Source organism: Phocoena phocoena, chromosome 15 (genome assembly GCF_963924675.1).
Source record: "Phocoena phocoena chromosome 15, mPhoPho1.1, whole genome shotgun sequence".
NCBI lineage: Eukaryota > Metazoa > Chordata > Mammalia > Artiodactyla > Phocoenidae > Phocoena > Phocoena phocoena.
This window is the reverse complement of record NC_089233.1, coordinates 32196685-32224339: the sequence shown is the minus strand read 5'-3', so window position 1 is coordinate 32224339 and position 27655 is coordinate 32196685. Positions and strand designations below refer to the sequence as shown.

Sequence of the window (27655 nt, the reverse complement as noted above, 5' to 3'; positions counted from 1 at the left end):
AGGAAATCACACCAACCTGAGTTCGGGCCTGAGTGTGTGCATTTAAAGGCTACTTATCTTCTCCCACCCTGTTTCCTCACCTTTAAAATGGGAAGGCTCAGACCGCCTTCCTGACTGGATTTTGGAGAAGACGAAGTGTGATAACAAGTGTAAAATACTTGGCATACCACCCAGCAGACAGTAAAGGCTCAATACTTCTTAGCTTTGCTATTTTTTTATGATGTTTCTTGGAATTGTGTGGCTCTTGACAGGACAATGGCTATGCGGGGGGGGGGGGGAAATATTGGAATGGCTTGGTTGGTGAGAGGCGGGGGTGGAGAAAGGGAGGGTGGAAGCCTGCTGAGAATCTGAGCGGTATTAGAGGAAGTATCAGCACCCTGGAGTTTGGTGTTTCACTAAAGAGGTCATAAAATATTAACATCCTCCAGAGTTACCCAGAAGAACAGTGGTGTCAGCTCCTGCTTGCTGTACAAGAGAGGCTCCTTAGAGATGTCTATGGCCCAGTTATGAGGAGGGACTGTGGGAGAAGTCAAGGTGGTGACAGGGATGCCAGTTTGCTTCCTTAGCTGGAAACACTAGAGTTAAGAGAGAAGGGCAGGATAGTGAACTAGCAAAGAGTTCTCCTGGAAAAGAGGAAAAGAATGGCCCTCTTTCTTTCTGACCAGAGAGGATGGGGCTGTCTTTCCAACAGAGGCTAGTTGCATTGTCTTAACCCTGTGTTCACAGTTAATAACCAGATCACCATCACCAACACTGCGGTCACCATCACCATCACCGCGGTCACCATCACCATCACCATCACCACTGTCATCATCATTATCATCAACATCATCACCAGCTCTGCTACCACTGCCATCACCATAGGCAGCATCATCACCACCATCACCAACACTGCGGTCATCATCACCATCACCAGCACCAACACCATCACCACTGCCATCATCATCATCACCACCATCACCAACACTGCCATCAGCAGCAGCAGCAGCAGCATCACCACCAACAACCAGTACCACCACCACCATCATCACCATCCTCGTCACCACGAAGCTGTGACACTAGTACGCATAGTGCATTTATGGGTTGCACTAAGCAATTTACACATATAATCCCATGTTATCCACATTGTGAAGAAAGATACTCTGTCTCAACTTATAAATGAGAAGCTCATGACCCAGAAGGCATAAATAACTTGCCAAAAGTCACCCAGGTGGCAAAAGAGATCCAAGACTCAGGACCAGGTAATCTGCCTCCTCTGTTCTTATGATCCACTTCACTGTCAAGAAGGCAGTATAAGGATAGAGTAAACTCTATGGCCTCAGGACATGCCCTTTTAATTCTTTTTTTTCCTTTTCTGTAGGAGGGTAAGCCTATAATCAGAGCCTCACACTGGAGTGTGAGTGTCACACAGGAAACCGGAGGTTCTCAAATATATATATATATACATTTACACCAGTAGAAACCCTTTTACAAATAAATTCTAATGAAATGCCAATTGTAAAAGAGATGAAAGGGGCAGAGTGGAGATGAATTTTATAAATTCAAATGTGAAACATTTATTATAAAGCCTATCAGTGAGAAAATGAGGCTGTTTGATGAGCACCAATATTTGAAGAGGGGAGTATGGATAAGTAATATTGTTTTCAATTAGCCTCATAATCCAATTCACTTCAGTATTTTAGTTTGTTGCAGAATATTGAGAAAATGCTGATTCACATGCTGACTCAGAGTTGCAAAAGGTAATTTTTTTTTAAACCAGATGGCCCCCAAATATCATGTTAATTTAGAATGTAAATTCCATCTCCTGTTTTGTTGATCATTGTATCTCCAGCACCATGCTTGGCACAGAGAATACATTCAAGATATACCTGATGAGTGAATGAATGAATGAATCAATCAATTAGTGAGCATCCAATGGATTTCAGAGGCATAGACGTGGAGGAGGACTTGTCATCTCCAAGTTTTCTCACTGATTCTACCAATAGTTAACAAGCCTCTGCTACAATAGGTCAGGTGCTGTTCTAAGTTGATGGGGTTGAAGCATTAAGAGGGAAAATAAAGTTCTCATGGAATAGGTGCATGCCAATGTGCAAAGGATGGGAAGGCAGGAGATAGGCAGTAAACCGACAAGGAACTCACTTCAACACTGGCTGTCCCATTTAAGGATCCTTATGTAAGCATCCCATGTAAGGATGCTTACATAACCCGCCTGGGTTTCGGCATCCTTGTGGGTAACAGTGCTATCAGTACGTACCCAGCACTGCCCCCGTGAAGGATAAAGTGAAACGCACATAGGTGCTTTCCTCCTCATCTCCATCTCTACATTGCGGAACAAACAAAGATGCGTGTCTCATTCTGGGCTTATTTATTTAATTACACATTGGGTATTCTGGGATTTGTACACTCATATCATTAAAGCAGTTTCAGCCAGAGAACATATATTTGGAGAGGTATTAATATGCACTGGGCATACACAATTACAAGAGTAGATACGAGGTGACCAGAATCTGGAGAAAGGGGAGGTACATTAAAGAAAGTGCCAGTTATGTTGCAAGATAAGAGGTTCAGGACCACGTTAAAGCATTTGCTATCAGACCCTCAACAGTGGGAGGGGTCGGTGATGTCTTTTGAGCAGAAGGTGGGCATGCCTGTTTTTTTATTTAAAATTTCCCTGTGGAATCAGTGTAGAGTGTGAATTGGGAAGAACTGAGGCTGACCAAGGGAACCAATTAGGAAAACCGCTTTTTTTGTTATTTTGTTTGTTTTTGTTTTAGTCTAGGCTAAGGAGAATAATAGGATGCACTGGGACAACGGCAATGGAAAATCGAGAGACTTCGTAGTTGGGAGATGGGAGAGCTAAGAATGATATAATGTGGGACTCGATTGACTAGTCAAAGAAGCAAAGGGAGGTGTGAAGGGCAGATGTTAGGGTTTCGAGGTTATGTAAATGGAAGGGAGATGCTTCTGTTAACAAAAAGCAAGTCTACAGAGGAAGAGCAGGATGTGCACACATTTTGTTTGGGGGGATGTTGAAACAGCGAGGATAGGACCTTCATACTGAGACATGCAGGGAGCGGTTTGAGGTGCATGATCACTCCTCATGCAGTGGTTTCCAACCACTGCTGCAAAACCTTCACCCATGTGCAAAGAGTATCGTAGTAAATAGGTCATTCAGGGTGATGGCAATTGGGATACAAGAGTTAAGAGACCTAACAAAGCACAAAATGAGGATGCCAAGGGAGATCTTACGTTTATGGAGCATGTAAGAATTCTTCCACAGACCTATCTAAGAAGGTCCAGCCAGGGAAACATGTAGTTTTTCTCTTACATGCCACTGTGCCTAAAAGAGTGTCAAATTATTCTATCTGAAACCAGGTAAAGGTGATGCTCTTCTTTTAACAGTGGGCATCGTAAATCATCCTCTGGAGAGTACTGTTTTGGTTTAGAAAAATGGCTTGATGCAAACTTGGGTGAGACACTGATCCCCTCAGGGGCACGTGGTCAACTGATGTCAACATTTCAAGGAGAAGGAAACTTGGGACAAAGGAGTGGGGATAAGACTTTGCTCTTGGGCTCTCTGTGGGAACGGAAAGAGGTAATACAAACATGGCTGAGAGAGTCTGAAATCAAGAGAGTGTAATCGTAGTTGATGGTGGTAGAATAGGCAAATGTCATTTGCAAGGATGTGATACATGCAGATCCTTCTCGAATCATGTTTCTAAGGTGAATATCATTTCTCCTATCCTCTCTCTTCCTTATGCATGTACAGTTTTCATGTCTACTAAACTCAGACGTGCCTTTTGCGAGTGGATGTATTGTGGAATATGACAAGGGGCTGAGCTTCACTGTGGGTTCTTGGGATGGAGCTCAGAGACAGGGAATATAAAAACCTGAGCTCACAGGTCAGATGAGGCTGTAAGAGTGTGAGTTTCCCATAAGGCAGAATTGCAATTTGGGGACTAAGACTTGGAATTTCAGAGCCTGTGTATCTGTCGAGGGGAGATCTTGAGAACCAGGAAGGTCTTCCACCCTGTATCCAGTCCATATGCAACGTGACCTTCTAATTTTTGCAGACTAACCTAGTTTTGCTTTGAATCCTTACATCCTTCCTAGGTCACCACCAAAAATCACCAGCCTTTGAAGGTGTGCCAGTGTTGCCGGGGACCAAGGATCCCTGTGGCAGCTCTTGCCCACATGCCAGGATAGGACCTTGGGCCAGTTAAGGTCAAAAGGGATTATTCCAGGACTTGAGATGTTAGAGGCAAAGTCATTTCTAGTTGGAGAGGCTTGAGGGTGACTCCTGTTACATAAAGATAAATATTTCTGAGCATTTGTGGGGTCAAAGAACTCTGCAGCCAAGTTTATTACAGAGGAAAAATAGAATCTTCTGCAGGCTTCGTTTGCCTTCAGATTTGCTCGAAGTTCCATCCAGAAAGCCGCAACACAGAGAGTGGGTGGGCGTGTGGAGGCTTCCCAAAGTAGACCTCTCCACCCACTTGTTCATTAGGAGAAACCACCACTTAGCTGTTTTTGTCTCTACCGCCTACTGTCCCTTGTCCCACGCTCTCACATTCTGTCCTGTGCATTGGAAACAGACTCCCACCCTCTCAAGTGTCAAACTTTGCACTCTCCCTCAGCATCACCTTCTGGAACCAATCGTTTTAGGAAAGCTCCTGTGAGCACTTAAGGTATTTGCTTGCTCTGGGTCTTTCTCAGTTGGGGGCTCTGTCTGGTGTGTCTTGGGTCTCTCCTGACCCAATGTCAGTTGGCTGCTCCAATAGAACACTGTCTCTACAACTTGTCACTTTTGCCTGGGGTAGCGCTAGGGAGGTATTGGCAAATGAGGATGGACGCAGGGCTGTTTCCTTGGAAGAGATTCAGGTAGCCTGTGGGTGGTGTGCGACTTACTCCTCCTGTAAGTAAGTAGGGACTAGAAAGCTAGGAAATTCTCATATTATAAAATTAGGTAGCTGGTGTTAGGGATAGATTCCTGGAAGAGGAAATCTTGCAGCTGGATAGACAAAGAATAATGCTTCATAGAAGTGCTTGCTAGGTTTAGATATTGCAAACAATGATGAATAAGATGATGATGATGATGATAATGATGATGGTAATGATGATTTGTAAGCAGCGTTTCTACTGCTACTGGTATAGCATGGTGATGGAAAGAATACTTCCTGCTTTTTTAATTCAACAGAGCTTATTGAAAACACTCTCCCCATCCTTTATTAGCAGGACAGGGGGTATAGTTCTTGCAGCTTCAGTTTCTTCTTCTGTAAATTGGGGCTATGAAACCTACCTTACAGGGTTTTGTGAGGAGATAGATAAATAGATAGATAGATATCGATACATAGATATATCACACTGGCCAGAAGCAGTCTCTTTACACGTGTTAACCCTAGTCAGTCTCCAAAAAGCAGTAAAAGACCTGACATTTTGTGAGATCCAGCTGGTGAAGAATTTAGTTGACAAGGACTAATGTGAAAGGTTGTGTTCATTTGATTCATTAGCAAGGTTAAATAAAATGTGTGTACTTAGATGACCAGGTTAGAAAGGTGATGTCTACAGATTTTCGTATTAATGCCATGTCATATGAAAAAATTCTCAAAAAAAAAAAATTGCATTTGGAGTTAGTTGTCCCATGAATGTATTGATTTTGTTTATCTTGTTTTTGTAATTTTTAGCAAAAAAAAATAAAGGAATCTCTTTCAGCAACTTGTCGGGGACTGAGCACAAAAGTAATTCATAATCATAGTCGCTAATATGTATTGAGTGGTCACTAGATAGCAGGCACCAATCTCAGGACTTAATGTATTGTGTTCATTTATCTTTTAACAACTTATTTAGGAAGGCAAAATTAGCATCATTCCGTCTTTGAATGAAACTGAGGTTTTAAAGGATTATAACTCCATAGACATTTCATAACAGCCATAGAAGTATGAGGCAGAACCAGAACTTCACACCCAAGCAGTGAGACTCCAAAAGACGGTATACCCACTCTATAGTATACTGCGTGCCCTCATAGGAGCCAGATGGAGCTCCCAAGTCCTCCATCAGAGCCATCATTTCAGGTGGCCTTGAATGAGCAGACTGTAACCACAGTGTCATTGAGGAAAGTGTATCCAACAAATTCAATCCATCTGACCTTTATTAAGCCTCTCCTACGTGAAAGGCGTGCTGCTCCACGGTGCCGGGGACTCAGAAATGAGAAGGGTGTTTGGTTGGCTGTGCTGCAAGGAGCTGGTGGGGGTGAAGAGGTTAGCTATTCCGACCTAATGAGTGTCACAGTTGATCATGTTCAAGCATCCCCACAATAGTTAACGTGTACTGTTGATTCTTGGGGTGCTAGTGCCTGGGCTAGGAAGCACTTTACATTCATTATCTCAGTGGTTCCCAAATGCAGATCCACGAATTCATCTGATTCCATAATGACATTTTCAACAGACTGCAGCTAAATGAGAAAATTAAGGGCAATTTAGTGAAAATTTTAATAGACCTAAATTTAATCAATTTGAAGGGCTGTCCTTTATTTTGAGATTATGTCCTTCTTACTTTTTGGTACAAAATGCCGTTTCCCTTATGAGATGATGATGAGAGCAGATGGTGTGTATGAGTTTGTATGTGTGTGTGAGTTCATGTGTGTTTGTGTGTGTGTGTGTGTGTGTGAGAGAATATACTAACTTGGTCAAAAAAAATTTTAAGTCGTTAATTTCATGCAACCCGTCCATTGTTTTTAAACTTTTACTGTGATAAAAATTATTACGTGAATTAGGGAGAAAAAAAAATCTAAGAATCATTACAGTTCTGTGAGGGAGGTATTATTAGCCCCCTTTTACAGATAAAAGAAGTGAGCCTCAGAATGGTTAATTTACACACCCTCATGGACAGATCCTGCAAGTGGCAAATCTTGGGTATAAACCCAGGTTGTGTGTTTCTGGGAGCTGGGATACTAACACCACCATGGGCATCAATCATGGTGTTTCTGCAGCAATGAGCTCCCTAGCCTTCCCCTGGCCAGGGAGGGGGCAGACCAGGAAGCCATTTTCAGAGTCCTGGGACTCTCTGGCCTTCGTTTGGGTTGCAGGCTGAAATCCAGGACAGCTTTGGGAGATTCATGATGTTGGAGAGGCAGATGAAGAAGCTCTGATGACTGGCACACGGCAGACCAACACAGTGAGGAAATCTTGTCCATTGCTGCAGGCTTGCCCTCTGTGGGACCATAGCCAGCAGCCAGTGAGGCGACTACAGTGGGAGGGGTGGGAATAAAGGGAGAGACGAGACGTATCTTCTGTGCCTCCTGAACCCCTTCCTCATTGGGCCTGCAGGGAAGAGGTGTTTAAGCAGGAACAGAAAACAAGAAACTCATTCTCTAAGTCATAAAGATCTCCCTGAACTATATGCTAGGCCTGGTACAAAGACAAACCACCCCACCTAGGAAGTGGGGGGATTGAGAATCAGACATTCCAGAGATTTCAAACCAATTCTGTCCCTTATTTTCTACGGAAACATTCTCAGGTTTCCTGCCTGTGGGTCTGTTTCTCAGCAGCCTTGGCACCAGAGGCAATGCTGGGGCTGGTGCTTTGTTTTCATTTCTGCTCAGGGAAGCTGAAAACCTTGTCTCTAAGCAGTGAAGTTGTAAACAGAAATGAGGTTCTTAGTTTCTGGAATCCTGTACAGCTACCAAGGTATGTGTGCTTCCCGTTTTTGTTGCGGCTGTAAGTATCTAGAATATTCCAACTTGATAGCATGTTTAAGCAGGTTTTTATGGACTAGCCAGGAACATTTACCACCATTTAGAAAAGTACTCCTTAGGAACACGTAACCCGAGTTCTTCATAGTGAGAACAAAGATAATAGCAGTAGTGGCAGTAATTGTAGCAGAAGAATATTTTTTAATTTTATTATAAAAGTCATGCACAAATCCATTCTTGTGACAACTCAAACACACATCTTTATAGAGTAAAAATTGAAAGTCCCCCCACTTCCCTTTTCTGCCTCATTACTCTAGATGTAAGCAAATTTACCACTTGACTTGTATCTTTTCAGATCCTTTTCTATGCATTTCACACGTGTGTATGTATGTGTATTTGTATTCAGACATCACACATGCCTGTGTGTAGGTCTGTATGTGCGTGTGCACACACACACGTGCATAAAGAGATTGTGAGGTTTTTGTTGTTCTCTGGTTAGCTTGGTTTGGTTTTCACATACAAAATTGATTATCTATGCCCTGCAACTTCTTAAAGATCGTTCATACAGATCTTTCCAAGGAAAGACACCTAGAGGTACCTTGTTCTTTCTAACAGTTGCATGGTAGGTATGCCGTCATACTGTGTTGTACTATTTTTCTGTTGCTTCTGCTTATTTGCTTTTACAAGCAATGCTGGAAAAAAATGATCCCAGTACATGTATCTCTGTGCCCACCTCAGGTATTTCTTGCAGGATGGATATCTAGAATGTGAATAATGCAATGGAAAGATAAGCATATTTAAAATGTTGAGAGTAAGTGCCAAACTGTTGTCTCCAGAACTGTACCAATTTTAACTCTCAGCATCTGTGTCTGAGACTACCCATTCTCCGCAGAGACATAGATTCCAGGTAGTACTGGTAGGCATCTTATTTTTAATTAGTTGATTTTATTTATTAATTGATGTCCATCTTGTGGACAAAGGATCGTAGTTAACTTTTCTAAACAACCAGTATAATTTTGGAAAGAGCTTGGGTGGTAGGAGCTAGTTAAGAACTGAGCATCCTTGTACTGGTGTTTCTGTTCTTTTAAACTTGAATTCACTGACACCACACACCCAGGCTGGAAAGCTAGTGGAGTTTGAGGGTCCTTGACTCAGAAGTGGACTCTGATCTCCAGCCTCAATCCCGTGATTACTTGCAAAGCAATTGTCTCTAAACGGTTGGAATCCATTCTGCCTCAGATACAGCCCTTAACTCTGAAACAAGAACGCTGTGCTCATTATCTGAGCACTGCTGAATCCTCCACCTCCCAACTCCGTGTGCCGTGGAGTAGGGGGACCTTTGCCAAAAGAACTGTCTGAGAAATAGGGCTTCTCCAGGGTAGCCCGGAGGGACCATCAGGGACTGAGACCTCATTCCAGGGGCCAAGAAGCCAGCTTAATATAGAGAGCTAAAAAAATAAATAAAACTCAGAATCCATGGATTCCTTGAGCAGAAAGAGATAGCTAGAGGTCATTTGCTCCAAATTGCTGTTGTATTAGTTCATTCATCTCTCCATCTACCTACCTACCCATCCATCCATCCACCCATCCACTAATGCAGTATTTTCTGAGTACCTACAATATGTCAGACACTGTATTAAACCCTGCACTTCAAATGGACAACACAGCAGATGGGAATCTTGCCCATTTTTAGTCATTGGTAGGAACAAACTTGCCCACCACCACTCTTGGTAGACTGAGCCATGAGAGCTCCAGAATTAATATATTAGGCAAATCTGGGGCTTGGCAATCGGAGTGGAAGGGGTGAGGATCCAAGGAGGCTTTTCATTTTTTTTTAACCTTTTATCTTATATTGGAGTACAGTTGATTAACAATGTTGTGTTAGTTTCAGGCGTACAAATCACTTTCAGCAAAGTGATTCCATTGTACATATACATGTATCTATTATTTTCAAATTATTTTCCCATTTGTTACATAATTTTGAGCAGAGTTTCCTGTGCTATATGGTAGGTCCTTGTTGGTTATCCATTTTAAATATAGTAGTGTGTGCATGTTAAGCTGAAGACTGCATTTGCAGAGCAAGTGCACATGTATACAGTGTTTACTGCGACCTGCCCACCCCTCTTTATCTTTGGTGTCCCGGCTTCCCTGATCCTGTTCTATCTTTTATTTTTGCACAGCACTCATCAGCTTCTATATTCTGTACAATCGACTTATTTCTTATCTTTGTTCTTCGTCTAATGACAGCCCCACCAGAAAGTAAATGGTATGGTGTCAGGAATCTTTGCCTTCTCCCACTGAAACAGCCTTAGGGACCAGACCAGTGCCTGAGTGTAACCAACACTCACTAAGTATCATTCAAATGTTTGAACAAGTAGGTGACTCAACGTGCTTGTGATAGAGATCATAACTAACAAAGTTTCCTACAGAGACTTTCGTTCTCACTTTCCTGAAGATTCAGAATATGTCATCGCCCGTATCAGAATTTGGAAGTGAGAATAAAATACTTCTCAGCCACTTCTGGACATCGTCATGGAGCTAACCCTGGAAGGGATAGTTTCATTTAAGATCAAGGAGTCCTTCCTTCTGTCTAACTGGGGTTTTTCTTGCTCTGAGGCACAGCAACTCCCATAGAAGATCTTCCTTTAGCTAAATGCCTGCCTTTTCGACAGCCTTAGGAAGTTAGAATAAGGGATTATGGAAGAGAGAAAAGGAAGAAAAACAATTTCCTTGATTATTTTGAAGAGTTGGCAAATTTGAGTGAAGGAAAAAGTTACAAACACTGTTGTGTGGGTCACATTAAAACTGGAACAGTTGCCTTCTGCCCGAGGAAGTTTCATCTGAAGATGGCATTGTTCATTGCTGGTTTTCCGGCACTCTCTCTGCTTCCTACAGGGTAAACATTCAATGAAGGGTTCTTGTAGCTGAAAGGCAGGAGGGTAGCCCTTGAATGTGCACGCAGTATATACGCTCAAGTGATACTGAGTGCCCAGGGACCCTTTGTAGGAAGAGAGAAGGGTATTTTCTTTCCCCCACATCTCCCATTTATTGATGTAGAAGAATCATTTGGGAGCTAGTAGCATTGATGTGGCTCTTTCCCAGTCTCTGTTGAGATAGCATTCAAATTCAACATCCCCAGACACTGCTTAAAAGGCTAGCAGAGGTTTTTTCACTGAGCCATAGTTGCAGCTAGGGCATTACCATTTGATTTGGGGTAATCTGACGCTGTGTTCCTGATTAACAGTCTGCTGATAATAGCCACTGCAAAATCTTTCCTGCCCCATCCTTTATGCCATGTTGATGGTCTGTGTACTTGTTTGTGTGTGTAATCATGTTTGCATGAATCGGTTTGCATGCACTTGTGCAGGGATGTTCTGGACTTGGTTGTCCAGAGAATGCAGCCTGGCCTCGAATCATTTTGAGATGCATTTGCACGGTCCAGATTCCACCATTTCCCTTTGCAGATTTCCAGTTTGCCTGACTGAGGAGACCTAAGTCTAAGGAGAAGCATGAGCCATTATTGTAAAGTGGGTCTGTGGAAATCCAATCACCACTGAGAGTTTTCAACTTTGGGGAGAAAACAGACCAGAAACCCAGTGCTGGCTCAGTACAGCCAAGAGCGGTTATTGGTTCCTTACATAATGTATTTGTTTTTCATTAAACCATTCAGATAAGGTCTTATTAAAGTGCCATGTATTATTTATCGTGTTTCTTATGAAAATGAGCTGAAGGGAAAATTCTGTTCTCTTCTTGGGGCATTTGCAGGCTTTTCCAATGCCAGTGAGGGGGGAAAAAATGAAAGAAAGCAGGGTGAACCCCTGTCAGTACAGCAAATTGCTTGAGGCAACAGGAGAGGATGGGAAGGAGAGAGGAAGGATTGGAAGGGCAGAATCGTTGACTTTTATTCCGTATATGTTTTGTGGGGTGGTTTTCCCTTTGATTTTGTGAATTGCAAAATTTTAAAAAAATGAAATAAAAACAGGAAGACAGAAAAAAGAGAAAGTTTATTTGTAAATCAGACCTTGTCTGATGAGTGTGAGACAACAGATAGCAGGGATTTTTCAAATAACCACTGCCACTTCCCCACCCTCAGAAAAAGCAGTGTAAAATACCAGGCTCTTCTCCCCTAATCCTCCAGCCAACTTCTGCTCAGGATTTAACATCCTACTGTGTCTCCTCTAAATTGTTGGGATGTGTGAGTCCCAGGGTGTTGGAGAAACTGGTTTTGCAAGGTGAAGAGTAGAAAGAAACAGCCTGGTTGGGACCTAGTGTTCGGCAGAGTGGAGACTTTTATATTATCGATGGTGTCTCAAGACAGAACAACAAAAAATGGAGCTGTGGCATAATTAATTTCCTTTTCTTCAGAAAGCATTTTGATTAGCCTGCAAAGGGAGTTGTGCCTTGTGAGCCGATGGCCTAGAAACTGTCATTTGGCTGAGTGTCCCCTCGAGCCTCACAGAAGTGTCACTGGGGATGCCCCCGGTGGCCAGTCCCCAGCTCTGTCCCAAATGCTCCTCCCCAAGGGTGCCCCTGTCACTCTGTCCTTCAGAGTGGTGCCCCCACCCCCCAGCCCTGCAAGGCTTCTTGCAGGGAACCCAACAATCAAAGAAGATGCTGTTCAGACAAGCCTCTTGCTCTGAAAAAGAAAATCCAATCACCGGGTCAAAATCTATATCACAAAATATGGCTACTATCCCTGATCACGGTTTTACTGCTGCCAAGAACGTGCTTTCCCTCCCCCGCCCCCACCCCACCCCCCGTAGGGACCAAGGACTCCTTAGAGTCTTAATATTTTCTTTTGATTTGCAGATCACATCCTATTTTATTGCATAAAGGCTAACGAAATCTACTAATGAATAATTATTACTTCATAAAATAAAGGGGAGGGGGGAGACCCCTTTGCAAGAGTGGAATGCTGATGTGGCCAAGGAGGGCTGGCCAGGCAGGAAAAAAATTAAATAAATAAACCCTTGTCATTTGCCCGCTGCAGCCCACGGAGTCATCTCTTTTCAGACCCAGATTTCCCCACCCTGTGCGTTTATCATGTGAGAAGAGCGGGGATTCTAGGCAGGGAGAAGCCCCCTTGAACTCGCGCAGGGCTGGCGTGTTAGTCCAATAGGCTTGACTTCCACGCCAGCCCCAGCCAGAGCGGTTTCTCCCGTTCAGGCTCGGGGCTGGGTGGTGCGCTCCCCGCCGCCTGCCCAGCCAGGGCGAGGTGCTGAGCGAAAGCTGCGCTCCGAACGCCTGGAGGTGCGTCGCCGCCTCTCCGCCCTGCCTCAGGCGCGGGCAGCCCCAGCTCCCCCTGCCCCCAGCCCCTAGCGTCGTCTCAGCACTCCCACGAGGGGGAATCCCACTTCCGTGTTTATTTGCCAGCCGAGTCGGGCAAACACACCGCCGCCACCCCGAATCTAAGACTCTGGGTCCCAGCTGGGCAATCGCGTGAATTGTCCAGCTCGCCTGGGTGCTGGCGATGTGAGGCGCTCTCTGGCTTCCTCACCCGCCCCGCGGAGATTTTTAGCAGACACAATTTGAATTTTGGTGAGTCGTTTGAAAAAAAAAAAAAAAGCAAAGGGGAGGGAAAAAAAAAAAAAAAAAACCCTGCCCCTGGACCCATTTGACAAATGAGGCGGCAGCAGCAGTAGCAGCAGCGGAGTGAGCCTCAGTGTGAGTCTAAATCTCTCTCCTTTCTCCCCCTCCCTCTCTCTAGCCTTTAGCTTTATCCTCCCCGCCCCCTCCACCCCCACTGCTCAGCATCTACAGGAGGGCATCGGCCCCCCTGTACCTTTCATAGAAGTTGTCTTTGCTTGTTTTGTCATCTTCACGGGGGCGGGGGGCAGGCGACACCCTCCACTTTGAGGGGCCTCAGAAAGCAGAACCAACAAACCAGAAAAAAACGATACAGCCACGAAGGGAACAAAATAGTTTCCCGGCCCTCTCAAGTGTCTTAGCTGGAGGCGGATGAACGCCGGGATCTAGCACACCCAAAGGGAAGGAAAGCGAGGGAGGAGGGACGGACGCGCGGGGTGCGGCGAGGGGGAGGGAGAGAGAGAAAGAGAGAGAGAGAGAGAGAGAGAGAGGGAGAGAGAGAGAGAGAGAGAGAAAGAGAGAGAGAGAGAGAGAGAGAGAGAGAGAAAGGGAGACAGCCACCGGGTTGGGTTTTGACTTAGATAATCAGCAAAATTTAAAAAAAAAAAATTGTAGCGACCAGGCAAAGAGCGGCGTGATTGCATGCGAGCGTCCCCACTCGTGCTCGGCGGGCGCCAGAGAGACACGATGCAGCATCCTCTGACGGGGGCCACCTGCGTGGCGCTCCCCAACGTGGGCATGTGTCCCCAGCTCTCGTGTGCCTTGACTTTTATGTACTTACAGCAGGTAAGGCGCGCTGCTTCCCGGGTCTCGGCGGACTGGGTACCCGCGTCGCTGGGATGCGCTTTGGTACCTTGGATGGGTTTGGGGAGGAGGATCCTGCGTTTGGACGGGAGGGGTGGATCGGAGACCCTAGTCCTCCGTGGAGCCCGGGCACTCTGCGCCCAGCTGTTTTTGCAGCTCTCTGGATACTTTGAACGCCTGATTCTGAGCCTGGGTACCGGGAGTTTAAAATTGCAAACTGCATTTTCCTTACTCGAATCTTTCCCGTGTCAGTGCGTCCGGTGACGATCCCAGTCTAAGACCTCTTTGATGCTAAGAGTTTGGATCTTTGTGGAGGCATTTGGGTGCCTGGCGTTTTAATTCAGCTGCTTTAATAAGGAGTGCAAAAACATATATGTGTGTGTGTATGTGCTGAGTATTTTTGTTTTCTTAAGTTTGTCTGGGTTGTGCTATATTCCGTCAGCTTGGGATCTGAGCCTTTGGGTTTCTGGAGGATGTCAGCCCCAGAATCTGCCTGTAAACTCACTGGAAATGCTGTGATGAAGGCGAGGGGTTTAGGATGTGTCCTTGTTGGCATGTATAAAGGTTTTTTTTTTTTTTTCCTCCTCTACTCTCCCTTAACGGTCTTGTTGAGGGATTCTGCGTTTTATTTTCCATTCTGTGTATATTTCAGAGTCTCGCATTGTGTTTCTCTCTTTCTCTGGGTGTTTCCCTCGGACCTTCTGTCTCTTTTTCTTTCTTTACTAGTAGGGCTACAGCCTAAGTTGGTTCCAGGGCTTGGGAAACAGCTCAACCTTGCCTTGTGGAGTGACAAGCCCAGCTCTGTCTCACTGGGCAGGGGTTGTGGATGTGAACTGACAGTTAGAAGGATTTTGACATGCAGATGGGAATCCTCCCTTCCCAGGATCACTGTCCTGCTCGGTGAAGAGTTAACTTGACTGTATCTTTTTATCTGGTTTCCGATTGATTCCCTTCAAGAGTACCCTGTGTTAAGTGTGTGTGGTTGTAGTTGACTAAACTTCCTTTACGAGTGTTCCAAGGGGCCTTCTTCTCCAAAGACCCTCAATTTCAACCTGTGTTATAGGACTCTACGTATTCACAAAATGTCCAGATTCTGCTTTGAACATTTTGGGTAATTTGTTATCAAGTCGTTTGCCTCCAGAAAATATTTCTTAGGCGTATTTTCTATCTCATCTTTTTGAGAACAACCTTTTATTTTTTCTCGTCGTTTTAATATCTTAGGAACAAACTGGTTTATCCTTTTAAATATTGTTTTATCCCATTTGTCATTAAGTAAATTGTGCCAGGAAACATTTCCCAAGAGGCTATTGGTAACATATGATATGATTCATCTGCTTCTACCATTTCTGTGCCTTTGCTGTGAGTGCCTGTGTGTGTATGTGTGTGTGTGTTTGCATGTGTGGTTTATACCAGTTACCCACCAGAAGAGTATCCTAATAAGCTTTTTTACAGATGCTAAGCCTCAGTTGAATTTAATCAAATTATTAATATGAGTTGATCTTTTGCCTACCGTATTTACTTCTTTCACGTTATTTAGTAACCAATTGGAGAAGCATTACCTAGCAAGTAAAATGCCGTAAGTATTCAGTGTTCTCACAGTTTCTTTGTGCATGATTCTTTTTTTTAAATAAATTCATGTTTCTTCCTTCTAGCTTGTTAAATTGGTTTGCTTTGGGGTGGGCACAACTTAGGAAAGAAGACTGTGACTTTGACTGAGAGGTTATTCTTGCCATGGAAAGGACAAGTATCTGGGATGAATGCAGGGGGTTTCAACATCAGCCAGGCAGTGTCTTCCAGTGTGTGTGTGTGTGTGTGTGTGTGTGCACTCCTGCTCTGGAAAGGGGAGGCTCAAAGGGAATGTTGGCAGCCATCACAAGTATTTAGAAGTGACTGAATCAGCATTGTGGTTCCATATGGCGGTAGATGGAGGTGGGTTTTGAAATGTACTGTGGAATGCACCCCCTCCCTTAAAAGGGCTTGTAATGCTTTCATCGAAAGTGTTGATAAGGTGATGCTGACATACAGCGTCAGAATGCGGTGTGTGTGTGCGCGCGCGCGCGTGCATTTTTTTCTGAGTTTCACTAAATGCCTGAAGTATAGTACAGGCAGACATTTCTTTTTGCCTGTCTGGTTGAGAATCAGGTTTTCCAGCCATACATCCCACCTTGCTAAAAGCTCACTGTCAGGGTGGGAGAGTTGTACCTTCAGGTAATCTCTCCTAGCCACTGCTGGCATGACAGTTTGTATAGAAGTCTCGTGTCATTGCTTTTGTTTAGCAGTCCAGACAATTGGCTGATGAAGGGTGTGAAACAGTTCACTTCAATCTCCACAAACCACTTACTGCTACAATCTATATGCCTTCTATCAGTACATTGCCACTATGTTTTCTCTCTGCTATTAATCTGTAGCTATTACTGTATCTCTATTTAATTTTGATGATAGGAGGGCTAATCTATACTTTCAAAGTTGATCAGACGGCTGGATCAGGCAATATCTCTGATAAAGGACACCTTCACTGGAAACATTTTCTTTTATTATTATTTAGAAATAAGCATATTTCAGGAGTCTTTGTCATTCAGATCACTAATTACATAAGAAAATAATGAAAACACAATTCTCTTATTTTGGAGGCATTATCATTCTGTTTTCTAAATGCACAAACTCTGATTAGGGGCCACTGAGTCTTCCTTAAAACATATTTTCCTGGAACGAAGTTTCGATTGCTTTCTTTGCCTCAGCCTTGACATCTCACCTCTCTTCCTAAACCCTCCCAGATTTGTTCCTAAGACAACTCATAAAAGCAAAAATCAATTGGGATACCTCAGCATCAAGTCTACCCTGAATGACCAAGTGAAAACGACATAACCCTTTTGCCACAAGGGACTTATTTATTCAGGCCAAAGAAGAGGCAACTTTGGTTTTTCAATTATTTGACTTATTCCATTTCGTTGATTCCTATTTCCCAATGACTCTACTTTAGATCGGTATTTTCCTACAGCTACAATTTCTTTATTTTCCTCTTTCTCCTCTCTTTTAACATCAGAGATGTTACTACAGTTCGGAACTGGAAGATGGGATCATGTCGAACAGTCCATCTGGCATCTATATCTTGAGGCCAGTGATGTCATCACATGCATATATACCCACATCTGTATCCCTCTAGGATAGAGCATGTATCCTATGGTTGTAGACCATTGTTAAGATGGAAGGGACAGGCAGGCATTGTAGCAGCTGGCTTCAGTCTTGCTGTCCAGGGAAAGTTTCTGCTTCAGCCGCTGTTCTTGACATACTGCAGTGGCTTTGTTTGGTGTCTTCTTGGGTGGTGAATCTTCTTCTCCCAGGTGAACTTCAAATTCACACATTCCCCAACATGGAATCTGCCCAGAGTTCCAAAGTGGGTACCCATTTCGACAGTCTTGCTTGGAGGGAAAATCCTAAATACAAATTTCAAATTTGGGGGTTTACTACAAGCTGGGTCAAAAGAGTATAGGTTTCGTTTTTCACAGAGAAATAGAAAACAACTACACACACTCATAACAAAAAAGTCTAGAGATGCTTCATGTCCATCCTAAGTCACAGGGAATATACCAAAGAGCATCACACGGTAAGGTATGGTGAGGCTACGGACACAACAGACGAGGTTTGTTTTCTGACGCACACTGCCTGCCAGATTTCCCCCAAGCTGTTTCACACTGAGTTCTAACTCCCTGAAAGAGGATAAGTAGCATATTAACTTCATTTTCCCTGTTCCTAAACCCCCATCCATGTCTCCCAGTCCCGTTCTAAGAAAGCTTCTCATCTGTCAAATCCTGTTCACTCAGAACCTTTTTATCGGCCTACATTTAAGAACAAGTCAAATGCTTAAAATCCACATTAAAAGCAGGGGGGAAAGGGGGCCTCTAAAGTGGGCCATGCCACTGTCAATATCCAAAGATTGGTCATTTTTCCCACTTAATGATGATCCATGTGGTTTGTTTTAAATAGTGAAGTGGTTTGTACAAAGGGTAATTTCTGGTAAATGAAGCCATTGCTCACTACGGACATCTTCAGATCGAAAGCAATTGAACTGAAACCTGCATATCAACCCTTTCTGTCTTTAATTAGAAAGTGGATCTCAGCTGAGAATCGCCAGGAAGATGGGCTCTCACACCGCCGCTGTAGGATGGGGGACCACCCCCCACGCACCTGCCGCGGTTATAAATTTGGGAGACGCTAGGGAGGCCGTAACAATTATGGCTGCGTAGAAAAGTTCAATTCTCGTTCTAGTTACTTAGTGCTGCTGAACCTGATGATTTATAGGGGACCAAATGGCATTTTATCACCTTCTTTCTTCTCGGCTTAATCCCGTGTTGATTTATTAGATCGTGCTGTGGATTGGGGGGAGTCAATAGTGTCAATAATGCAGAAAAGAATTAGGATAGATTATCCTCATGTCTGAATTGTTTAAGGAATTTAAGTAGCCGGAATGAGCAAATTCCCAGGCCTGGGTGACTCTGTTAGAACCTAGGACCCTCTGTCTCTTTCTAGAGAGATCTTATGTCGTCAATTGGTTAATTAACCAATCTTCCTGGTTTCTCCGATTTTTCCAGTTAAGGGGGAAAGACATGAATTACTGGGCTCTGATCAGCCAGGTAAGGCCCATATCTCAGGTGGGCTAGGGTTCACCCTCTGTTTCTTCCATTTTAGGAATCTGTGATGGTTGATTCACCGTAGGGTTACTTGGGCTGCCTCTGCCTTAAGTCTGTTTCATCCAACATTCACTCATGAAAACTATAAACATCTGTTAGTCTGTAGACCCGAGTCCTGCGCCATTCGGCAGCTCTGTCTGCCATTTCGCATCGGTTTCTGTGTCAGAACGTACAACCGGCCGCTTTTGCCTTTGCCCGAGTAGAGAAAGCCCATGTTATTAGTGCTCATGCCATCTGTTTTCCTTACAGCTGGCCCTTGAGTAATTGTCCAGTAGCTGATGGACTGAGGGTAGACAATCTTCTTTAGGGTTTTCTGATTCATTTAACCAGGCTCTCTGCCCCCAAGAGAAAACATAATGCTTGTTTATTCATATTGGTTGGATAAAAACAGTGTAGTTTGTCAGGCAAATAATAGTCTTCTGGAAGAGAACTTGCAGCATTGTAAACAAAATCAGGTTGGTTCGTCTGTGCCTGAGGGGCTGTATGATGCGCAGGAGATGTCGTCCGGTGAACGAGGCAGAGCTGACCAGGTGTGGGAGTAATTGCCCCATATGTAGAGACCTTCTTAATGGACGAGGAGAGGTGTCCCAGCGTGCTGTTTAATTCAGTGAAGAAAAGCGAAGAAAGTTCCATTCATCAATAAAGTTTCCTCCTTCCGGGCGCTGCCCGAGAGAGCTTTGCTGGGCTGAGAGCTCCTCTGTGGCTGCCTACCTGATGTGGCTTGCCTAGCCTGGCCCCGTGCAGAGGGGCTGTGTCAGATGGGGTCAGCTCTCAGGCACAATAGCTCAGGAGGGCCCTGGCCCTGGCCCTTCAACCACGCTGAGTGCAAGCCAGCTGGGGAAGTAAGCAGAGACCCTGCAGGCGGGCCCTGCTGGGAGAAACTCTTGGAGAAGGGGTTTTCCGAAGGACCCCCCGCTAATTCCATTCCTGAGCCTGCATAGGGTTAGGAATGGGCTTATGGGGTTGGAACTTTCTGGCTCCTGAAAGGGTTTGGGGGGGGGGGAAGGAGTTTCACAGCTGTTTCTGATCTTCATATCGTGGCCCTGATTGATTGATTTCGGCTGAAAAAGAGCAAAAGATGACGACTTTCTATTATTGCCTGGGATCCCACTTATGATTGCTCTGTTGTTAATTTCCTTTTTAAAAATATATATATTTATTAAGCACCAGAGGGTGTAGAGAGCACTTTTGCTGTGCTTGTTCTGACCTGTTAGACTGTAGGCAGCATGATGGCAGAGACGCCTTCATTCTGTTTTACTCTACCCACACTGCCTAGAAGAAAGTCTAAGACATAGTAGTTGTTCAGTTTTTTAAAAATGCATAATGGATGAATGAATGAGGACGTTTGAACCTTTTAAGCAGGAGGAGACAGTGATTGTCACTGCTTTTTATAGGTGTATACAATTACACATCCAATCATTCATTCATTTTTTTTCATTTGGCCACGCAAAACACTGTTTCCAGGCATTGAGGATATTTCAGCAAAACAAGTAGGAAAGGTCCCTGCCACCATGGAGCTGACATTCTAGTAAAGGAATAGATGATGCAAAAGTAAGTGAATCAAGAGCTATTTTCAGATTGTGGAGAGTGCTGTGCAGGAAACAAGCAGGGTGATGGGTGACAATCAGTGGCAGTTGTTGGTTATTGGGCTTTATCTGATGGGTGCGCCAGTATGGGTCCCATGAAGAAGGTGATGATTTTCCTGACCTGAGGATAAGAGAGCTTGGGGCATGTGAAGAGTTGAGAAAGGTGTTTCAGGAATGGAGAAGAGCAAGTGCAGCCACCTTGTCTGCAGAAAGGGTGTAAAAGACCTAGGGAGACAGTAAGCGGTGGAATTGGGTCACCTGCCAGTGTGATGGTCTCTATGGATAGAATGTGGCTTCTGTGACCCTCTGGGGCTATGTTGAAAAGAGGAGAAAGGACAGAAATCAATGTCCAGTGAACGAAGGAGACAAAACCACTCTTGAGTTGTCCCATGGGACATTTGGAAACAGGTTTGGGGCTTGGAGGTGGAGAAAGGGTTTTGATGGAAGCCGTAAGAAGGACGTTAATTGTTGAGCACCAAGAGTCCTGCTGGTATCTTCTGTCAAAACCCCATCAAGGTGCTTACACAGTGAGTGGGCTTATTTCATCAGAAACAATGAATGTGGTCCAGTGTTTCTAAAACGTCAGTCATTCAAGCATCCCCTTCCTAATCCTTGCCAATTCACTCATCAATACAGTTGATATCCACTTAAAGATTTTAAAAATTCACTTACATGTTGAACTTCAAAGTAGATTGTCCAAACTAAAAATAAATGCATAAATAAATGGATCAATACATCCCACGAAATCACAGCTGTGCTATTATTTTTCCCAATATACATTGAAATATTAGTACATTGAAATATGTATTCATTCACGTGTTCATTCATTCAGTCTATTGAATTCCTATTAGGTACCAGCTGATCTTCTACGTTGTTTCAAGAAACAAAGCAAAGGCCCCTGTCCTCGCAGAGGGTCCATTCAATTGTTCATCCATGTGCCATCTTGTGAACCGTCAATGTAGTACCATGCTTTGGTTAACTCTGCCTGGATCCATTGGGTTTCCTAGGAATCCCCTAACAAGCCTGGCCTGGAATCGCTCATTTCTCCCCAACCCAATCTGCAAAAAGCAAGATTCTAGTCATCTTTGTGTCACCTCTCTCTCGCCTCTGCCAGGGCAGCATTCCGAGTACACAGTAGAGAGAAATTGCCGTATATTTCACGTCTACAGTGCGTTGGGCGTTTGAGTTGATGAGGCCGGGGGCGGTGGTAATGCTGTGGTCTCTGACACTCGACCAGACACCAGGTGAGGGGCAGCCTCCTCCTCTTTTCATCCTGTTCTTTATGTTGTGTTTAAACACACAAAGAGTCAAAATTAGGAATTTTGGAGCCAGAGCAAAGCAAAACAAAACAAACAAACAAAACCAAAGCATTCAGAAGATGAGTGTATGTTCCTGGGGATGTAATGACTTGTTTTTTTTTCACCTTTTGCAGCTATGGAACAAAGTACAGGCAGCTGTAGGATTTAAGAGCCTCAGCTTTCCTGGTACTGATGAGTAAATGCACAAAAGGTTTAGTCTCAGTGAGCCTTTTCTTTTTGGCGTTTGATGTTTGCCCAGGATTCACCTGGAGGACTAGATTCCCCTTATCAAAAACAACAGCGAATATCACCACCCTTCCCTGGATGGTTCTGCTTTCTCCAGGCATGGGGCAAGCTCTGCTCTTAATGCAAGGGTGAGAGCTGAGAGATATCCCCCCACCCGACCCCGCATCATGAGTCTTCCTCAACAGTGGGTAACATTGGCTCCGAAAAAGAGAAGGAATGGTGAGGTCGACATGTTGCAGTATCCAAGTGTCCATCTCAAGGATCCTCCAAAATTCAGACGAGAAACCGACATCATTTTAGAACCCGTTGGTGTCAGGTCTTTGCAAAGCCCAGTTTTAAAAAAACTGGTGTCTCTGGAGCTTGTATGTAGGACAGAAGTGGTAAGCTGAAGGCTTGTCCCAACTCCATTACTCAAATCGTTGATTCAGCTGGATTGAGCAAGTTACTTTACTTGATTTGGGGGCTTTAATTGCTTCCTCTGAAAAATTGGGATAAGAATAACTATTTCATACTGTTCTTTGTAAGATTAAGTATGATCTTTAGCACAGTACCTGGGACAGAGTGAGCAGCCAATATATGTTTATTAAAGAAGTGAAAGAGTGAATGAAAGAATGAATGAATATCTGTGTTAAAGAGGTGTCTGTTTATGGAAGCTGTTTATTGAACATAATTTTTTATTTTCCATTTCTCCTAAAGCAACGTGATATATGCTCCCATGGCTTGCCAAGGACACGCACGAGGCCTCAAATGGTGGCAGGGGTGGAGGTCGGTGTCTCTCTCAGGTCCCACGGCCCCTCCTACCTGTCCTGGGTCTCTTCCCCCTCCTCCTTCTGCCTCCTTTAAGTCCTGCTGGTGGTGTTGGCTTGTAATGTGGCCGCAGCTCAATTAATGCTCTGTGACAGGAGGAGGGAAAATAGAAATTGTCTTGCTCTTGTCAGTAGCAAAGTTATTTACTTTCAAAAGCTGACAGAATCACACTGCAGGGGCTTCATTTATTTCTATTCAGAATGTCATTGTTCTGTGATGCAAGGGACTTGAGCACAGGCATTGAAGTTCATTCCCATAAGCTTTCCTAGGGAGGGTTCCGGCTAAAGTGAAGATTGTCACCTGGGAGAGTCCAGAGGAGTCCTTCCGGGGCTTGGTGGTGTCTGGGTCCTTGGCTGACGCCTGGGTGGATGCCCCAGTTTCAGGATGGATTGTCCAGCTGACATGTGCATTTTTAGACCCTGGATCTGCCCTGTGAGAGGGTGCTTGTGTCATTGTGTCCTCTTTATTCTGAAGCAGAAGAATGAATCGTTGGACTCCGAGCTTCACATCACTCTCATCTGAGCCGCTCCTGGAATTTCTGGAAATGCAAAAGCACCTCTTGCAAATGGCTTGGCTTTGTGTCTATCGATTGTCTCTACTTAAACTCTCTGACAGGTTCTCTCATCCAAATAATCTGTATAAAGCTATGCATTTTTTTGCTTCCTTCCTTCTTCCCCCCCCCCCACCCCCAAGTGTTTGCACTGAACAGTTAAGTGGAGAAATCCTTTTCTTCAGGGTGCAATGGCACAACCTTCCACTGGGGGTCTCCGTTTAGAACATGTGACTCAGGATTCTTGAGAACTCTTTTCTTTTCTTTTTTTTTTTAGTCTCCTTTTGGTTCCATTCAAAAAGTGAGACTCCTCTCCAAGCAGGAAGAGATGCCGCTTCTAAGATCATGTAGATAAACAGAGAATCCAGCAGGCTTCACTGAGGATGATGATGATGATAATAAAATAATGAAAATAGTGAAATAATCAATAACTTTTATGGACTACGGGGTGACAGGCACACGACTAAACCCTTTTACTTGGATTACCTCATTTAGTCTCCCACAAAAGGCCTCCAGGAGGGTTGACAGGAATCAGGAATCTTTTTTTTTTTTTTTTTTATGATGGGAGGCCTAGGTGGAAGAGTCCATATTTAAAACCAGACTATCGCCCTCCAGCGCCAGCCTTCTGAGCACGGTTCTGTGCTGCCCCCTTGGCCTCTCCCTGGCTGTGCAGGCTGCTGGCCCTGCCTGAGCCACCCTGCCTTTGCTAGGCCATCTCTCTGCATTTAACCGCGCCCTCGGTTCTCTTTCCTTTTAAAGGCAAAACTTGTCAAAAAGGGAGAAAGTCCGGAGATCTCTCAACTTTGAAGCTTTCTGCGATTTTAGGTCGTTATGATTATTGTTGCATAAATAACAACACACAGCGAGGCTGTCAGACTCAGGGAGGGTGAGCCAGGGAGGGAGAGAGCTGATGGGAAGCGCTCAGAGAAGAACGGAGTGCGTTTCTCCACTGCCAGTTCCAATCCCCAAATCCCCGTTGTGCTGAGCAGCTCTCCAACCAACACAGGAAATGCAGTCATTGCCCAGCACCGTATTAATGATTTATACACCCCGTACCACTGCTTTTGTTCACATGCAGGGCCTGGTCCTGTTAATAAAGGAATTTCTGGGAGTGGGGTCTGGGCTTACCAGGCTGTTTTCCTCAGTGCAATGCAGGCTGCTTCATCAGTCAAAAGAATTTAGTGCTTTACAACCTTCCTGAGCGTGTGTGTGTGTGTGTGTGTGTGTGTGTGTGTGTGTGTGTGTGTGTTGTGGGCTTAATCAGATTCACCTCGGGACATTTCCATTGCTTTTCTGTAAAGAATGAATGAAGGAGGGGGTGCCATCTATCTTAGGTGTTTCAGGGTTGATTGGTTTGTTTCACAGTGGCGTCACGGCCTTATTTGTTTCCCATTTGGTGTTCATGCTTTATGGTGTTGTCTATGAAAAGGGGCTGACACCGTTTTATTAGCATAAACAGATGCAGACCACATGAGAATCCCCCTTCCTTCCATAGCATCAAAAACAACAGAAGAGGGAGATGGCGGGTGTTCTGAAGGCAGAATCACTGTTCACTACAAGCCAACAGGACTTCGTGTGTTCTTTAAACAATGGGATTTTTGAGGCTTTAAATTTTTTTAAATTATTCACAGAAAAAGAATTTGGCTCTGTTTTGAACATGAGGGAGGATATTTATTTTCCAAATTGAGAATTCTGGATCTAGGAAACTTTCTCCTGTCTAGTGAGCCATAGACAGTGGATTTTAACCTCCCTCTTTTTTTGTTGTTCCTAATTGAAAGGAAAAAAAGTATATAATCACATGGTGTATTTACAACCCTCAATTCCTTTTTCAAGATATCTGCAGAGAAAAGCCCTGGGTTTGGCGGTGGGGGGGGGCAGGGAGAGGGGAAAGGGGGGTATTGCACTTGTGTCCTCTTAATTGTACCATTCATTTCACTTTGTGTGTGTGGGTTTTTTTGTGTTTTTTTTTTTTTGTGTGTGTGTGTGTGGTTTTATTTCTTCCCCTATAGAACTGACTGATGACAACTAACAGAGATCTGAGTAGGAGTTTGAGGGGAAAACAGAATATTTAGAAAATTAGGATGATTCTTTAAATATGCTATCCAACCGGCTTCTTTTTATATAAGATAAAAGTTTGATTTTAGGGAAAAGCGCCTGACTTTCAAAAAAAGAGATGTAAGGCTTTTAGGAAATAAACATGTCAATTTAGTAGCGTTCCTAAATGATGCATGAAGGATTGAATGCAAAGACAAATGAATAAAGCCCCAACCAACCCCCACCAAAACAAGGGCTTCAATTTCTTTTAGAAATGTGAAAGTTTTGGCTAACTGGTTCTCATTCACATTTATGCTTATGAGAAAATTAAAAACGTTTTTTGAAACTGTCCAGGGTCTTAGTCAACAGTAATGAAATTGAAACAAATATTCCACTGAAAAGACTACCTTTTCCAGTCTCATCTTCTTGAAAAGTGGAGAACAGAATGTACATATTTACATAAGTATATAAAGAATGTTACAAACGTTTCTCATCACAGGAAATATGATACAGCATTTTGGACTAAGAAAGCAGGTGTCCCGCAAATGCAGTTTACATTCATATTGTACTGGTTTTTGTGTTTGTGTTTGTCCTCTATTATATGAATTTGTGAGTGTCTCATTGTCTTTAATTATGTCTACGAGGCACAAGACAGCAGTCAACATCTGCTCCATTGTTTACTAGGTTTACATATAGCTTTGATGGGTTATTAAACAATCTATTTTTCAAACGGAAAACAGAGAAACAGGCCGAACCCGTATTATGGCATTTTGTAAAGACCCATTATGCAATTAGCACTTGGGATTTGTGCAAAGCTGGTGATTCACCCAAATAAACATCCTTTTATTCTGAGGGCTCTTCTTGGCTTTGTGAAAAATATACATTGCCCAAAAAATAAAATCACATTTCCTCCTTAATCACATAGCATGCCAAGATGATGTGTTAATATAAGGGATGGATCCTTCACTTTTTATATCAGAAAAAGAACAACTCTCCAAAATAACGATGTCTTTAGTTCAAGCCAGCAATTACTATATTACATAAGACAACTATCAGCTGACACGTGAGACAGACTTTTGAAAGTTTACCTGATACTCAGAGAAGAGAAAAGCTATGTTCTTAACCATTTGTAGAATGTTCCTCATACTTCATGATCTATTTATGAGACTTATTGAGTCATCTACAGCAAAGCGTGTGACACCCATAATGAGTGGATCAGACCTCATTCTCTCACTTAAGTAACTGGTTAATAATTAATTCACTTGCTCATTCATTCAACAAATATTTACTTAGCCTCTGTTCTGCCTCAGAAATTGGGTTAGTCCCTAAAGAGACATAGGCAAGGAAAACCAACTTCATTTTTCCTTCATGGAGCTCACAAGTTTGTTGGAGACCTAAGTGATCACCATATATATCTGTATTGCAAGTGGTGATAAATGGTCCGAAAGAAAAGAAGAAGGGTCCGCAGAAAATAGTAGGGGTTGGATTCAGAGGTGAAGGGTGTTCTCTCTGGGAAAGGGGCATTGAGGCTGAGATCAAGTAGGAGGTGGACAAAGGGGTAGGGGTGGAGAGACCATTCACACTGAGGCAGAGAGTGTGTGTCCCAAGCCTGGGTGATCTTAGGGGGGCTGAGAAAAGGCCAGGGAGCCAGGAGGTCAGTGAGAGAGGGCAAAAGAGGCAGAGAGGGGCCAGAAGCCATAGGGGTTTAGAAGCACTGATATAGAGGTTGGATTTTAATCCAAGAGAAATAAAAAGGAAAAAAAAAAAATAAAAAAGCACAGAGGGTCTCTAAGCAGGGGGCAAATATGACTGAATTTGACCTTTGAAAACACCAGTTTGGCTTTTCTATGGAGCACAGATTAGAGGGGGACAAGTTTGAAAGCAGGGGCTCAGGTAGGAGGCCACTGCAATAATTCAGCCGCAAGAGGACGGTCACTGGGAATTGACAGCAGAGACGGGCAGGAGTGAAAGTTTTGAAAAATAAACCTGATCTTCTTTGTGACACCCCTCCACCCCACACTGCAGGTGTTCAGCCAAAGGAGAACACACGTAATATTCTGGAGAGGGGCAAATTAGGGCTTGGGTGGGGATGGGAATTTCTCAGGAGGTACCACCCTGGAATATATGGGCCTTCACCGAAGAGAGTTACAAGCTAGTTCCAGCCAAAGCTCCCTGGATTCTAATTGGCCAGAGCTCAGAATCTCAGCGGGTGGTCTTGCGCACTGTTTGGTAGCAGAGTTACCACACAAAATGACACCCAGATCAGCAGGGTGGCCTCTCGTATCTTGGCAGCAGACTTCTGAAATCGTGAGTGAGGAGTGGAGAGCTAGTTGGATGAAATTTCCCTGGGGGGCAATGATCTATCC

General features: G+C 44.0%; 1 protein-coding gene across 5 annotated transcripts in view; it reads left to right on the top strand.

Moving 5' to 3' along the window:
* Window positions 1-27655, top strand: part of RBFOX1 (RNA binding fox-1 homolog 1) — a 1090293-nt gene that overhangs the window by 699267 nt on the left and 363371 nt on the right. For 4 of the 5 annotated variants that reach the window (XM_065891842.1, XM_065891838.1, XM_065891833.1 and 1 more), the window contains exon 1: window positions 13964-14062. The exons of the other annotated variant lie outside the window; for it this stretch is intronic. In XM_065891842.1, coding sequence (XP_065747914.1) covers window positions 13964-14062 — 99 coding nt within the window. Of the gene's footprint in view, window positions 1-13963; window positions 14063-27655 lie in introns of those variants that run through there. 5 annotated transcript variants of the gene reach the window in all.